A 14,233-nucleotide genomic window follows, 5' to 3' on the forward strand; every position below is an offset into this window, starting at 1 on the left:
GAATAGAAAGTTCAAAAGAATAGCATTTATATAAATAGAAGTATTTTGTAACATTATAAATGTCTTTACTGTCACTTTTGATAAATTTAATGCATCCTTGCTGAATAAAAGTATTAATTAATTTTATTTATTTTTTAAAATTAATCTCACCTCAAGCTTCTGAATGGTAGCGTATCATAAGTTGTAAATTACAGACCTTAAAACAATAGATATACCATTTAAAATGAAAAGTAATGGTCAAATGTAGTCAAATGTTAGTGAATTGTGTTAATGTTAATGTGATTCTCTACACACCGATTGAACACCAGTGTGAACCTGAGATAAACTGACTTCAAACATCCACTACACTGTAAAAAGTTATTAACTTATTTTTTAAAATTATTATTTACTTAATAATTTTAAGGCAACGGGTTTCCTCATTAAGTTAAGTCAACTTATCACTTTTTACAGTGGAGATAATACCAAAACATCAGTTTATTAAAAATGTTTGCATAAATTGCTAGTCATTTGCATCCAAATATCTTTTGGACCCACTGGATCCATTTTGCACCTGGCTGGGACACAGTGTAACGGTGGTGACACTTTATATAAGCTCAAGAGTTCATTCCTTACTGCCAGCTATTCTCAACCAGTCCACTGGTGACAAAGACCAAACGACTGGCATCTGACATGTTTGTAAATGTGCTTAAAATATCAAGGGAGTTAAGCTGCAAATGATCCACTGGCTTAGACTTCACCTCTCTGAATGAAGCCACCATGAAGAAAAGCTCCTCTATTCCCAAATACTGAGGAAACTACTATTGCTTTATTGTAGAAGGACACAAAACACTGAGGAAATAAACAAGCAATAAGAGAAAGAAACATACCCTTGATGGATCCTTCAAAGTGCCTGTGTGGAAAGACAAACAAGGGTTAGATGTACTGAAACTCATCACACAAAAGCACAGCATGTGACACAGCATTGATGCTTGTTACATACAAATACACATCAGCAAACTTCAAAGCGACACACGACTGACATAAACTTATATGGACAGCATTTTTTCAACTGTATCTGATCCAGTCAACCCAGAAAACCAGAAAGAAAACATAATGCCATGAACCAGCAGAATGTAAATTGATTTGACCAGTTATTCAAAGTAACTTCTGTTTTATGAACATGTTTAATCAGCAGATTGAACAGCCATCATTGATTCTGTAAGACTAAAGAAGAGACTGCATCTTTAAATCTTGCACTGCATGTCTGCTAAACATTTCCTTTGTCAACTTTTAGGAGTACACGTGCATATACTGTGCAGTAGATAAGCTCAAAACTAACACACATGAGCTCATAACGCAGCAATGAACAAAAAGCCACAAAAATAACGAGTTCACAGAGTCCTCATGGAACTGATTAAGAAAAAAAATTGTATAAGCTTTTGAACTTTTATCACACATATTCAATAAAACTCATCAACCAACACAGGAAACGCTCATATTTCAACACTTGGATTTAACACTGATGCCTTGGATGTTTGGACTGATATAGTGATATATCATTGAATTCCACATGTTTTATAATATCAACATTAATGCAATGAATTACAACAAATCTAATCGACTTCTGTCTGGAAGATACAACATGATATCCTAATTCTGTGAATCACTGAAAAGACCAGAGTAACTCTTTGGATTCTGGTCTTCGATATGTGTATCCACTCCACCAACTTAACCAGCAAAACTCGGTCCTGGTTACGCAAGTTAATCAGTCCAGCTAGTTAAGCAAGCTGGTCTAACTGTTTTTTATCAGAAAGATGATACTGCTGACTCTTATACAGTAAGCTTAGTTATGGAAATCCATAAACATCTGAACTGGGTGTGAACTCTCAGTAAAGAAAAAAAAAAGGACAAAAATTTGTACCTTTAGGAGTACAACAGCATGTCACTGGGCAGGGTTGCCCGAATGCTACTCAAAACTAGCCCAAAACTAACCCAGTCACGTTTCGAGGGGGGTCAACCATTAAACATTGCGTTCCGGGGGGTAAAATACACATTGTTTGGCAGGGTTCAACAGTAAAATTAGCATTTCAGAGGCTAAATCTCAAGTTATTGGGGTCGCTTCAACCCACGGATATGAAAAACAACCCGCAGCAACAGTGTTAAAGTAGCCCAATTCCGCGGGAAAACCGCAGACTTGGCAACACTGTCACTGGGCCAGTAACCTCAAAGGGACAACAAAGGAACATCCTTCTTTACTCCTACAGCCCAAAGTATACTTTGTTTTTGTACTTGTATGTTAGCGTATGCATAGTCAAATGTGTAGCCTTTCAAAGTGTACTCCACTTGATGGTGTGCATGAACTCAGGCAGTCTACACAAATACGCTCTAGAAAGCTTCATCTTTGTCCAGCGTCTGCGTTATTTTTCTCCAGAAGTTATGATGAAAATGTTGTTGTACTCTTTTAAAATAAAGTTGCGTCTATCTCATAACCCCCTCACAAAGCGCTTGTCAATGCATCTGTCTGTTATTGTTACAGTCTCCGCAATGTTGTTGCTGTTCCATCTCTTTAGTTTTGTTTTCTACTGTGAAGCCCGGGCAGTGCTGCCACCTTGTGGAACAACTGATTAGTGCAAACATACTCAATGTGCATGTGCAAACTGTGAATACAAAGTAAATCTGGTGGTGCATGTACTATTCTGGTAAAAAAGGGCAAAGTATACTTTGTTTTTCACATGCATGCAAGAGTCTGCTTACTGTGTGCATGACGCAAATTTCGTCACCAGAATAGTATGTGTGTACTGTACGCACACCATCCGATTTTTGTAACCTCACAAACTTTGTTCGTGCAGTTCGCACATGCGCATTGAGTTTGTTTTGCACTAATCAGTTGGTCCACAAGGTGGCAGCACTGGCCCGAGCTGTTGTTTCACAGTACAAAATAAAACTAAAGAGACGAAACAACATCAAAACAGCGGAGACTGCAACAAATACACCAACATTGACAAGTGTTTGTTTGAGGGGGTTGTGGGATAGACACAACTTTAAGATAAAAGAGTACAGAGACATTTTTAATGGTCATAACTTCTGGAGAAAAACAGCGCAGACACTGGACAAAGATGAAGCTTTCAACTGCCTGCATTCGCGTACACCTGAAATGGATTATATTTTGAAAGGCTACGCGTACAACGTAAAAAACAAAGTATATTTGGACCTAAATTTGCGTCACATGCACTGTACACAGACCCTTATGTATATGTAAAAACCGAAGTATACTTGGCCTTAAAGGATGCATATTAGTACATTATATTAGTAATATGTACCCTTAAGGTAGTAATGTGTACTCTAATTGTACTATTATGCACCCTTTAGTGGTTAAGAGGTATGGAGATGTCCTTTTTGAAGGAGCTGCCCCAGTGATAAGCTGTTGTACCCCTCAAAGTACATTTTTTGCACAATTTTTCTTCAAGTGTGCAGTTAAAACTTGCACACTTTAAATAAACTCTTTATATAAGGCCATTCAAAAGTTTGAGGCCACAAATGTTTTTTGTTTAAAAGTCTCACCACTGGTTTTACTGTAATAAAAATAAATATTATTGCAATTTAAAACAATTGCTTTCTATTTTTCAGGATTCTTTGAGAAATGGAAAGTTCAAAAGAACAGTATTTAAATAAAACAGAAGTAGTTTATTACAATGTGAAAGTATTTATTGTCACTCTTGATCAATTTAATGCATCCTTGCTGAATAAAAGCATGAATTTCTTTTAAAGAAATTGACCTCAAACTCTTGAACTTTTGAGTAGTTGCGATGTTTTAAACTCTTTTAGCAATTCTACCCAATCATACACACTGCTTATTCCAGCATACACACACACACACACACACACACACACACACACACACACACGTACACGTCTCCAAAGGTTGTTTTGAAGGGCTTTATGTTTACACAAACTTAATCTGTATACAATACCTGCATCTCCATTCTCTGACACTGCTGACTCTGACACTACAGCTGATGTGTGGATGAGAGGAAAACAAGACAGTTTAGACAGACACAAGACACACAATGTGATGATGGACACACACTCTCACACACAATCAGAGGTTAGATGAATTTCATTCAGAAACTCATCACTAATAACATGCCGAAACAAACGTAAAACAGATCTGAGAAATCCAACACCTAAAGAACCCTTTAAAAGATTTAAAGCATCAAAACAAAGAACTGATGCATACTTTGAGCAAAGGTTAATGAAATACATAAATCTCAAACACACACTACAGACAGACCACCATCGATAGCCAATTTTCCCCACTACATACTACAAGCAATGCTACAATTTACAATGTTTACAATGCATTTATAATCACTCACATGTCACTGTCTCAATTCGGCTCTCATTTAAACCATTTTATAAGTTTCATTTGAAAAGCACAATCTTATAAAATGATATTTACAACAAAAAAGGCCATTATCAGTTCAGTAGCTTTCCAAAATCCCACAAGCCTCCAGTTTAATTTTTTCCTATTTTAGTGCTGTAAATATAATGACTCATGTACTTTATTCTATTGTTCATATTTACTTCAATTGTAAGTAGTAATAATTCCAGAAATGAAAACTTACATGTTTGTGTATCATAAGGTATCAGTTTGTCTCAGCATCAATAAAAGTGTGTTAATTAATTAATTGTGTAAATGACTATGAATGTGACCTTACTTCTTCCTCAAGTTGCTATAGTGACCCCAAAGAAAAATTAGCGATTCAATTTGATGTCTCTACTTGAACCTTCAGAAGGTTCAGTTTTGACAAATAACACAGCAGCAACAAGAGCAGAGAGAGCAGAGAGTGACAGCGCAGAAGAAGAGCTGAAATCTAGATCCCTGAGAAGCAAACTAGGATTGATCTACTCTACTAAGGGCCGATGAAGAGCACAGGTTGTGCCATACCAGGAGCTTTCTTCTGCTGGTCCTCCCATGTCACCTCTGAAGTTACAACACAAGGAGAAACAATCAATGCTCCTGCTTAACAAAACTGTTAATTAGATGTGCATAGTACAGGCCTGCAGAGTGCACATACTGTATAAGGCACATTTAAGCATGTTCAATTTTGTACAATTTACCCTTATAGTGTTAAAAAGTGCTTCTCCATAAAACCAAATTAAAAAAAATAAAAAATAAAAAATCTATATTTTTTTCACTTGTACTAACTAATATACTAATACTATACTAACTTAGTAGTAATTAAAAAAAAAAAAAAAAAAAAATGTAGCTTTAGTTCTAACTATGAAAGTGTTTTTTTTTTTTTTTTAGTACTATTGAGCCATCTACAAGGTTAATTAAGGTATTCAGTTTACACATGGGTACAGTGGCTTAAAAAACATAATAATAACCGATTATTCTTAATTAAATTAATATTAAATTCCACAAAACTAGAAAAATAGTGCAGCTTGGTGTAAAACCAGAATTTTCAATAATAAAATAGGTTTCTTAATGGCATCGCCAACACAATCATAGCATACTATACTATACTGTATATCTGATGACAACCGCATAAAGAGTAAGTACTGCAAATGTATACAACATCTATTTGTACTAAGTCTAACCAGCACAAACACAGTAAAGCATCACAGAGAGATTCCCACGCTCACACACACTTGCCTTTCCTCCCATTGACAGGTGGGGGAGCTACAGGCTTTTCCTCGGATTCTTGTGTAGGAAATGGCACACACATAAACAGAGGGTGAGTCGAATGATCAGTGTTTCCCACAAACACACAGGTACACACTAACAAGTTAACACACACACACACACACACACACACACACACGTGCTCAAGAGAAGTTACCAACACTTTTAAAATAAAGTAAAAAAATAAAAATAACTAAATATTGCTGTAAGCTAAATAAACGATGCAAAGAAACAGGCACTCAGACGATGTTCAGAACAGCATACTACTCCACTGTTTTTGTGCAGTGTGCAGTTTCTAGCATACTACTGACTGTAGTATTGAAATAATCGCAGGCAATATACAGTGCATAGGGCCCTATGATTTCTGCAGTGCAGAAAATGAATACAGAATCGCAGAATCTATATAATGGAATTTACTGTATAATGCAGAATGTCACAGCAAAGTTTGGATTAATAAATCCAAAGTAGGGCTGTACACTTAATCAAATAAAGATATGGAATAAAATCTGTGAATATTAAACAGCGAAAGACTGTCATTTAAATATGAAATGTGCATGTTCTGCTTGTCTCTGTCTACTACACATACTGAAGAACGCATTACGTATTTATGAATTCAACTGATTACCACAGTTTTTGACAATAAATTTGAATTAAATAATACAAAAATAGAAACCATTAAAAAAATTACAATGCAAATTATATAAGAAAAAAAAAACATTTAATTGGGCACTATTACTGTTACATTTTTAAATACATTTTTAAAGTTTTATGAATTCAATTGATTAACGCTTCTTGATTATTCATATTTAATTAAACCATTAAAACATAATCCAGAAAAAAAATAAGTGAATACTGTGCAGTATGCAGTACACTAGTATTTACAAGGCCCTAAGTGTATACTGTACAGTATACATTAAGCAGTACACTAGTATTTGTAAGGCCCTAAGTGTATACTGTACAGTACTGTGCAATACGCATTAAGCAGTACACTAGTATCTGTAAGGCCCTAAGTGTATACTACAGTACTGTGCAGTATGCATTAAGCAGTACACTAGTATTTGTAAGGCCCTAAGTGTATACTATACAGTACTGTGCAGTATACATTAAGCAGTACACAAGTATTTGTAAGACCCTAAGTGTATACAGTGCAGTATACATTAAGCAGTACACTAGTATCTGTAAGGCCCTAAATGTATACAGTGCAGTACGCATTAAGCAGTACACTAGTATCTGTAAGGCCCTAAGTGTATACTATACAGTACTGTGCAGTATGCATTAAGCAGTACACAAGTATTTGTAAGACCCTAAGTTTATACAGTGCAGAACGCATTAAGCAGTACACTAGTATCTGTAAGGCCCTAAGTGCATACTGTGCAGTACCCATTAAGCAGTACACTAGCATTTATAAGGCCCCAAGTGTATACTGTGCAATACTGTGCAGTACGCATTAAGCAGTACACTAGTATTTATAAGGCCCTAAGTATATACTGTGTGGCATACAGTAAGAAGTACACTAGTATTCCATTCCAAACATAGGCAGTGTGCTTGTGTTCAGCTCATTTGCATTGACACACCTGGCACAGAAGCCTGCTGGACGAGCAGTGAGGATGATGATGGAGCAGCAGCAGGAGGAGGAGGGGCGGGAGCAGGGGGAGGAGCTGGAGAGGGAGGGGCATGTGTGGGTGGGGGAGTGGCAACTGAAGAAGGCAGATGGGCGTGTGCAGGAGGGGGAGGAGCATGTGCAAGAGGCGGTACGGGGGAATGGGTGGCAGCAGGGCCCGGGACAGGAGACTCCATTCCCATATGAGCTTTGATGATGACAATGAAGACAACAGGATTGGCAGAGACAGTGTTGTGGACAAAAAGACAAAAAGAAACACAAGAAAATTAACAAGAGGATCATATGGATGAATATTTATAAAATGTATTGATGCGCCGAGAAAAAAAAAAAAAAAAAAAAAAAAAAAGATCATAAGCCTTAAAATAGCTACTATAACAAAACATTCATATGAAATTATCCACTTTAACTTATTTATTATAGTTTATCATATTTTCTCGTGATATAATATTTACTATTATCATAATTTATAATAATGCAATTTACCAGAATACTTTATTATTTTTACTTGAACTATTTTATTTAATAATACTTGTTTTATAATTTGGAAAATATATATTTTTTAAAATTCTGAGACTGTAATATGTACATTATTGTTCAAAAGTTTGGGACTTCATGATATATTTTTTAATGGTTTTGAAATAAGTCTCTTATTATCACCAAGGCTGCATTTATTTGATCAAAATACAGAAATATTTCTTATTATTACATAGAAATCTTTTGTAGAAATGTAAAAGTTTTTACTGTTACTTTTGATCAATTTAATGCAACCTTGCTGAATAAAGGTATGGGAAAAAAAAAAACGTACTAACCACAAATTTTGAACGATAGTATATAGACTTGCATATAACAAGTTATATAGTAACTTAAGTGGCAGGAAAAATATCATATTTTATAGAATACAGTTATTCCAAACAAAGTCTAATTTTCAATCAGCATTTATGATTTTGGTTCATCACTAATAAATATAAGATGACACACACAAACACACAACAAGGCAGTTTGTGCCACTCTATTGTTATTTTTTTAATATCTTCTAAAGTTTTTTATTATTATTTGTTTATTCTGATTATTTGATCAAATGGCTATCTTTGCTATGTAACAACAGCATTACCAGCCATTGCTTGTGTAGGAGGAGGGGGCGGGGCCGGGGGTAGTGAAGCCCCTCCCACTGCTTCAACATTCAAACAGAAATGAGAGTAGGAAAGAAAGACAGAAGTATGCCATCAGACATGAAGATGAGAACAACAAAAAATTGAAAAGAAAAGCTAAAATAATTTTCTATGCTAATTTACTCCACCTGGTCACTAAACATACCAACTACCAGTGTTGGGGAAGCTACTCTGAAACTGTAGCTTAACCAGCTACAAGCTACTTGTAAATTAAAGCAGTTAAGCTACATTCAAGGCAACCTTCTGAAAAAGTAGTTACAAAAAAACAAGTTACTATCAAAAAGTAGCTAGCTACATTGAGACTACTTTCAACTTTTTGTTATTATTATTTTAATGTTTTTTTTTTTTACATTTAACATTACAAATAACTGAATAATTGTTAATGAAGAATAATAATGCAGTTAAGTAAAATATAATGAAGTTGTAAGTAAATTATTTGTTGATTTAAACAGCATATTGTAATGCAAACATGATTTCAAAGAGTAGGGTGAATTCTGGTTGATTGGGACACTTTTTCCAAGTCATTTTAATTACAAAAAGTGTCCCAATCCTTTGATTTTGTAAACTATCTGATACACACAATAATAAAATATAGTTATATAGTTACATCTCAAACTGACTGTCAAAGTGTAAAATTGCTACAAATGTTACATCAATGCAAGAACAAAATTTATGCAACTTAAACTGGATACGGAGAAGTCGTAAAATAAGCAGGTTAAACTCACAGCACATGCGGTATTTACTGACTGTGAATGGAGACGTCAATCATCAGCTGCGCGCGTGAACACTGCACTTTGCGTGGAATCCCGCTGCAACCATCATTTGCCAAATGATAAGCACACTACTATATTGCGATTTTATTTTCTGTTCAATTATTAGTGTTCATTACAAAACTTGGGGGATCAGATTATATTATGACGGTTCAACATTGTAAATAGACATTTGATATAGAGTGCAATAAAGCAGAAAAATTAATCAGTTTAAAAGGCTATTATTCACCTCCTGTATGTGCTTTAAGTCTTTGACGTAGACCGCATTTTAATCTTTGTTTTGCATAAATTACAGTTGATTCATGTGAAATATCCACTCCTGTACATCCTCTGCAAAATCATCGGTCTCTTGTCGGAGGACAGACTGTAAAGCCAAGAGATGCGTGAAATATCAACAAATAGCGGTAATGAACAAATTTAGTTTGTGATCTAGTCAGAAGACGACGCTGCACCGCTTCAATGCATTAAAGGCTCGTGACTCGTCAGAACGTAAAACAGAATGTAGCGTTTGGTCGCGCTACACCGCTACTTGCTGGAAAAAGTAGTTAGCTACTGGAAAAGCTACACTGTTCTAAAAGTCGCAGAGCTACCGTCACGCTACTGAAAAATGTAGTTACGTTAGTAGCATCGCTACTTGTAGCTAGCTACTCCCCAACACTGCCAACTACAGTATGCTACAGTAACCTCAAATGCAAACACAATTTTGCAAACTGAATAATTAAATAATATAAAAGTGTAGAGACCCATTGAAGTGTACTATACATATACATTTGCATTTGACTGATGTTAAGCATCCATGTGTCCTAAATATAAGTTACCAGCCAGTGTCTGTGAAAGCTGGGACAGAACAGGGGACGGAGCAGGAGGCTGATGTACCGCCCCTGTTCCTGCTTCATTGGTTGATGAGTTGTGCCAATCAAAAGAGAAAACAAACCATAACGTCACTAGGTGACTAACAAACCGTGACTATCACTCTGTGACTGAGAGGATCACTGCTAGAAGTAGACTGTCATTTCTAAAACACGATATAAAGATATATTTGTCTCTCAACATTGCTCTTATGCCAATGATTAACCCTTCTAAGGTTGCAGAGCTTGTTTATGCTATAAACATACCAGAACTTAGCCTGGCTATTCTGCAACTTAAATACTGCCAGAAGATGCTACTAACATTAAAGGTCTGACATAAACTGCTTTTAGCTTTTACCTCAACAAATTTCAATAAGGGCACACTGATTTGTATGGAAGCCTGTTTATGCTATAGAATAATGATACAAAATTGCGATGATTTATCTCACAGTTATGACTATTTCTCGCAATTTATCTCATAATATTGAGTTAACAAATTGTAATTCATACTTTTATCTCAGAATTGCTAGTTTATATCTAGTTTTGGAACACAATTCTGACTTTATTTCTTACTATTCCAAATTTGTGTTTTGCAATTTTGAGTTTTTATTTATTTTCATAATTTGAAGTTTACATTTTGCAAATTAGACTTTCTCTCCCAAAATTGAGATTTTGTAACATTTCTCACAATTCCAAGTTTGTATTTTGGAATTTTGAGTTAACATCTCGCAACTGACTTTTATTTCTTTTCTCAGAACTGCAAAATTATGTCTTGAAATTTGGACGTTTTCTCCAAGAATTGAAAGTTTATAACTTAATTCCTTGTAATTCTGACTTTATATCTCACACTTAGGACTTTTTTTCCCCCTCAGAATTTTACACCTCTCATCTTCCAAGAAAACAGTACTAATTGTGAGACATAAAAATGGCAAAAAATAAAGTCAGAATTGTAAGATAAAGTTGCAAAAACAGTCTTTGGGACTTTTGATATCCACCGTAGCAGATTTGGACATTAATCCAGACATAGACGAAGTACATAGACTACACAGCATACATCTATAATGATACACGTACAGCACTACTGATTGCACTAACATGGCTGAAGCACAAATTAATACATCTGTTCACTCCACTAAACGAACGGTAGAAGCTAGACCAATGACAGGTAAAGCTCACAGGTTGAATCAAACAGAGGAGATGATAAAGCTGTAATAAAGAAGACGGAGACGAGGCTAAACACACAGAAGCTAGTGCTTACAGACCTTCATAAGGCTCAGTAATGCCCTCGCCATCTTCTGGGGAAAAGGGTGGGGAAAAAAACAATCCATGCTATGTTATGTAAAGGAGAATTCTATTATTCTATTGTTACACAATATTCTTTACTTGACTGGTTGTTTATGCATAAGCCATTTTTTTGCAATATCTATTGTGCAATAGTGGTTGTTTACTTTCCTTATTTGCTGAATTACCCAATGGAAAGGTTACTCTTATCGTCCACATAAACGTATCTTGTGACTCGTAAAACGTAAGTTTTCCACTCAAGCACCACAAACTCTGCAATTTGGTAGAAGCCTGGTTGATCTACTCACTTCTGTCCATAGAGCCCTTCAGTGGGACTTGCGGTAGCTGCCGACCTCTTCGACTCGATACTGGCGTGCTGGTGGGACTTGTTTGGACCGATCCGGTGCGGATGTTTGCCCTGCGGGACAGGTGGCGTGTCAGGAATGAACATAAAGCATTTTATCTAAAGAAGTGTTGGTGGTCGAGTCATAAACCTGGCCAAAACACTGTTAGACTAACGCAGAACACGCTGGTGAGAGGACACTAATACAAACAAACCTACTAACTATGGTTATATTGGCAGTAGCATCATTTAATGAGACAATAGTGTCACAAAACACATTCCACTTGAATGCTATAAAAAGGGACATATACTTTGTACTATTAAACAAAACAAGTCAATATTTGGCACAGTTTTTTTCTGGAGTTAGTAAGAAACTTTTGGGGGAAGTAAAAACATTTGGTAAAATATGTCCTGTAGATAAGGTACATCAACATAAGCTGTACAGCAACCCAGATAAGACTGTAGGTGAATAGCATGGAACCTGACAAGTCATATTTCACTCCAATATCAAGAGATAAATAAGATTTTTTTTTTCCATATCATCAACAAAGCCTATTTTAGCCTACTTTACCCTATATATACACTGCCGTTCAAATGTTTATGATCAGTAAGGTTTTTAATGTTTTTTAAGTCTCTTATGCTCATCAAGGCTGTATTTATTTGATCAAATATACAGAAAAAACTGTGATATTGTGAAATATTATTGCAATTTCTAATATTGATTTCCTGTTTTAATTTAAAGTAGAATTTATTTCTACTTTAGAATTTATTTCTGTGACGCAGCGCTGAATTTTCATCAGCCATAACTCTAGTCTTCAGTGTCACATGATCCTTCAGAAACCATTCAAATATATTGATTTATTATCAGTGTTGAAACTGTTGTGATGCTTAATAATTTTTTGGAACCTGTGACACTAATATAAAGTTAAAAAGAACAGCATTTATTCAAAATAGAAATCTTTTCCAACAATACAAGTCTTTACTATCACTTTTTATCCATTTAACACATCCTTGCTGAATAAAAGTAATAATCTCTTAAAAAACGGAAAAAAAACAAAAAAACTTTTGAATAGTACTGTATATTATAACAAAACATTTCTATTTTGAATAAACACTGTTCTTTTGAACTTTTTATTTATCAAAGAATCCTGAAAAATAAAAAATAAAATGTATCACATGTCCCAAAAATATTAAGCAGCACAAGTGTTTCCAACATTGATTATAAATCAAGATATTAGAATGATTTCTTGAAGGATCATGTGACACTGAAGACTGGAGTAATGATGCTGAAAATTCAGCTTTGCTTCACAGGAATAAATTATATTTTAAAGTATATTAAAATAGAAAACTGGGTAACACTTCAGAATAGGGAACACTTATTCACTATTAACTATGACTTTTCCCTCAATAAATTCCTAATTTGCTGCTTATTAATAGTTAGTAAGGTAGTTGTTAAGTTTAGGTATTGGGTAGGATTAGGGATGTAGAATAAGGTCATGCAGAATAAGGCATTAATATGTGCTTAATTACTACTAATAAATGGCTAATATTCTAGTAATATGCATGCTAATAAGCAATTAGTTAAGAGACCCTAAAATAAAATGTTATCGAAAACTGTTATTTCAATTTGCAATAATATTTCACAAAATTAGTTTTCTGTATTTTCGATCAAATAAATGCAGCTTTGATGTGCATAAGAAACATCTTTAAAAAACATAAAAAATCTTACTGATCCCAAAACCTTTGAACAGCACTGTATATAAATTGTAAAGTTTTACTAGTGTAAAACTATTTTTAAATACATACATATATATATATATATATATATATACACACACACACACAAACTGAATTACAGAATACAATTTTTTTTTTTTTTGTAGTAAAATATGACCTAGCATGTTCTTGACAGCATTATTTTGTCAGAAAAAAATATCTGACCATAAAAGAGCATGCATTTAATAAATATGTCACAGTCATGTGCATTTTAGCCACGTAAACACAAATACATACGTGTAAAATGCACATCAACTCCACAGTAAACACAATGATCTTTAAAGCACCTTTTGAGCTCAGTGTCACATCAGCTTTCAGTTCATGTGGCTCACGTCTCAAAATCAACTGTGGCACATCCAAAAGCTACCGCATCAGTGAAAGTTCATGCGCAAATCTGACACATTTATGTCATTTCCTAGTGACTTATGACGTGCGGGCAAATCGTAAGTCAAAAGGTGTTATGGGGTCTCAAAAGGTGTGATGGAATCAGCATCAGGAGAGGCTAAAGCTGCAAGGAAAGTGAAAAGGCCTCAATGCATGAGCACACGGCACTCATTACAGCCCATAACTCAAAGTGTAAACTGTTAAACAACAAATAAATAATGTTAGTAACACACACACACAAAAATAATAATAAAAAGTCAAACGAAACTGTACGATGCCAGGTACACACCATTATATCTCAAGAGGATATAACAGGTGTGTCTATAATCCAAATGAAAAGACGTTAGTAGCAACCATCATCACTACTCTCTAC

At 34.8% G+C, this 14,233-nt stretch overlaps 1 protein-coding gene across 34 annotated transcripts in view; it reads right to left on the reverse strand.

Moving 5' to 3' along the window:
• Positions 1 to 14,233, reverse strand: part of rims2b (regulating synaptic membrane exocytosis 2b) — a 175,490-nt gene that overhangs the window by 33,930 nt on the left and 127,327 nt on the right. For 25 of the 34 annotated variants that reach the window (XM_058752960.1, XM_058752961.1, XM_058752969.1 and 22 more), the window contains 6 exons: positions 11,666 to 11,775; positions 7,243 to 7,476; positions 5,639 to 5,686; positions 4,928 to 4,963; positions 3,951 to 3,992; positions 867 to 889 (listed from right to left, as the gene is read on the reverse strand). In XM_058752960.1, coding sequence (XP_058608943.1) covers positions 867 to 889; positions 3,951 to 3,992; positions 4,928 to 4,963; positions 5,639 to 5,686; positions 7,243 to 7,476; positions 11,666 to 11,775 — 493 coding nt within the window. Of the gene's footprint in view, positions 1 to 866; positions 890 to 3,950; positions 3,993 to 4,927; positions 4,964 to 5,638; positions 5,687 to 7,242; positions 7,477 to 11,338; positions 11,372 to 11,665; positions 11,776 to 13,763; positions 14,085 to 14,233 lie in introns of those variants that run through there. The other 9 variants (XM_058752984.1, XM_058752992.1, XM_058752994.1 and 6 more) reach the window with 8 other exon arrangements.

Source organism: Onychostoma macrolepis, chromosome 19 (assembly GCF_012432095.1).
Source record: "Onychostoma macrolepis isolate SWU-2019 chromosome 19, ASM1243209v1, whole genome shotgun sequence".
NCBI classification, from domain to species: domain Eukaryota; kingdom Metazoa; phylum Chordata; class Actinopteri; order Cypriniformes; family Cyprinidae; genus Onychostoma; species Onychostoma macrolepis.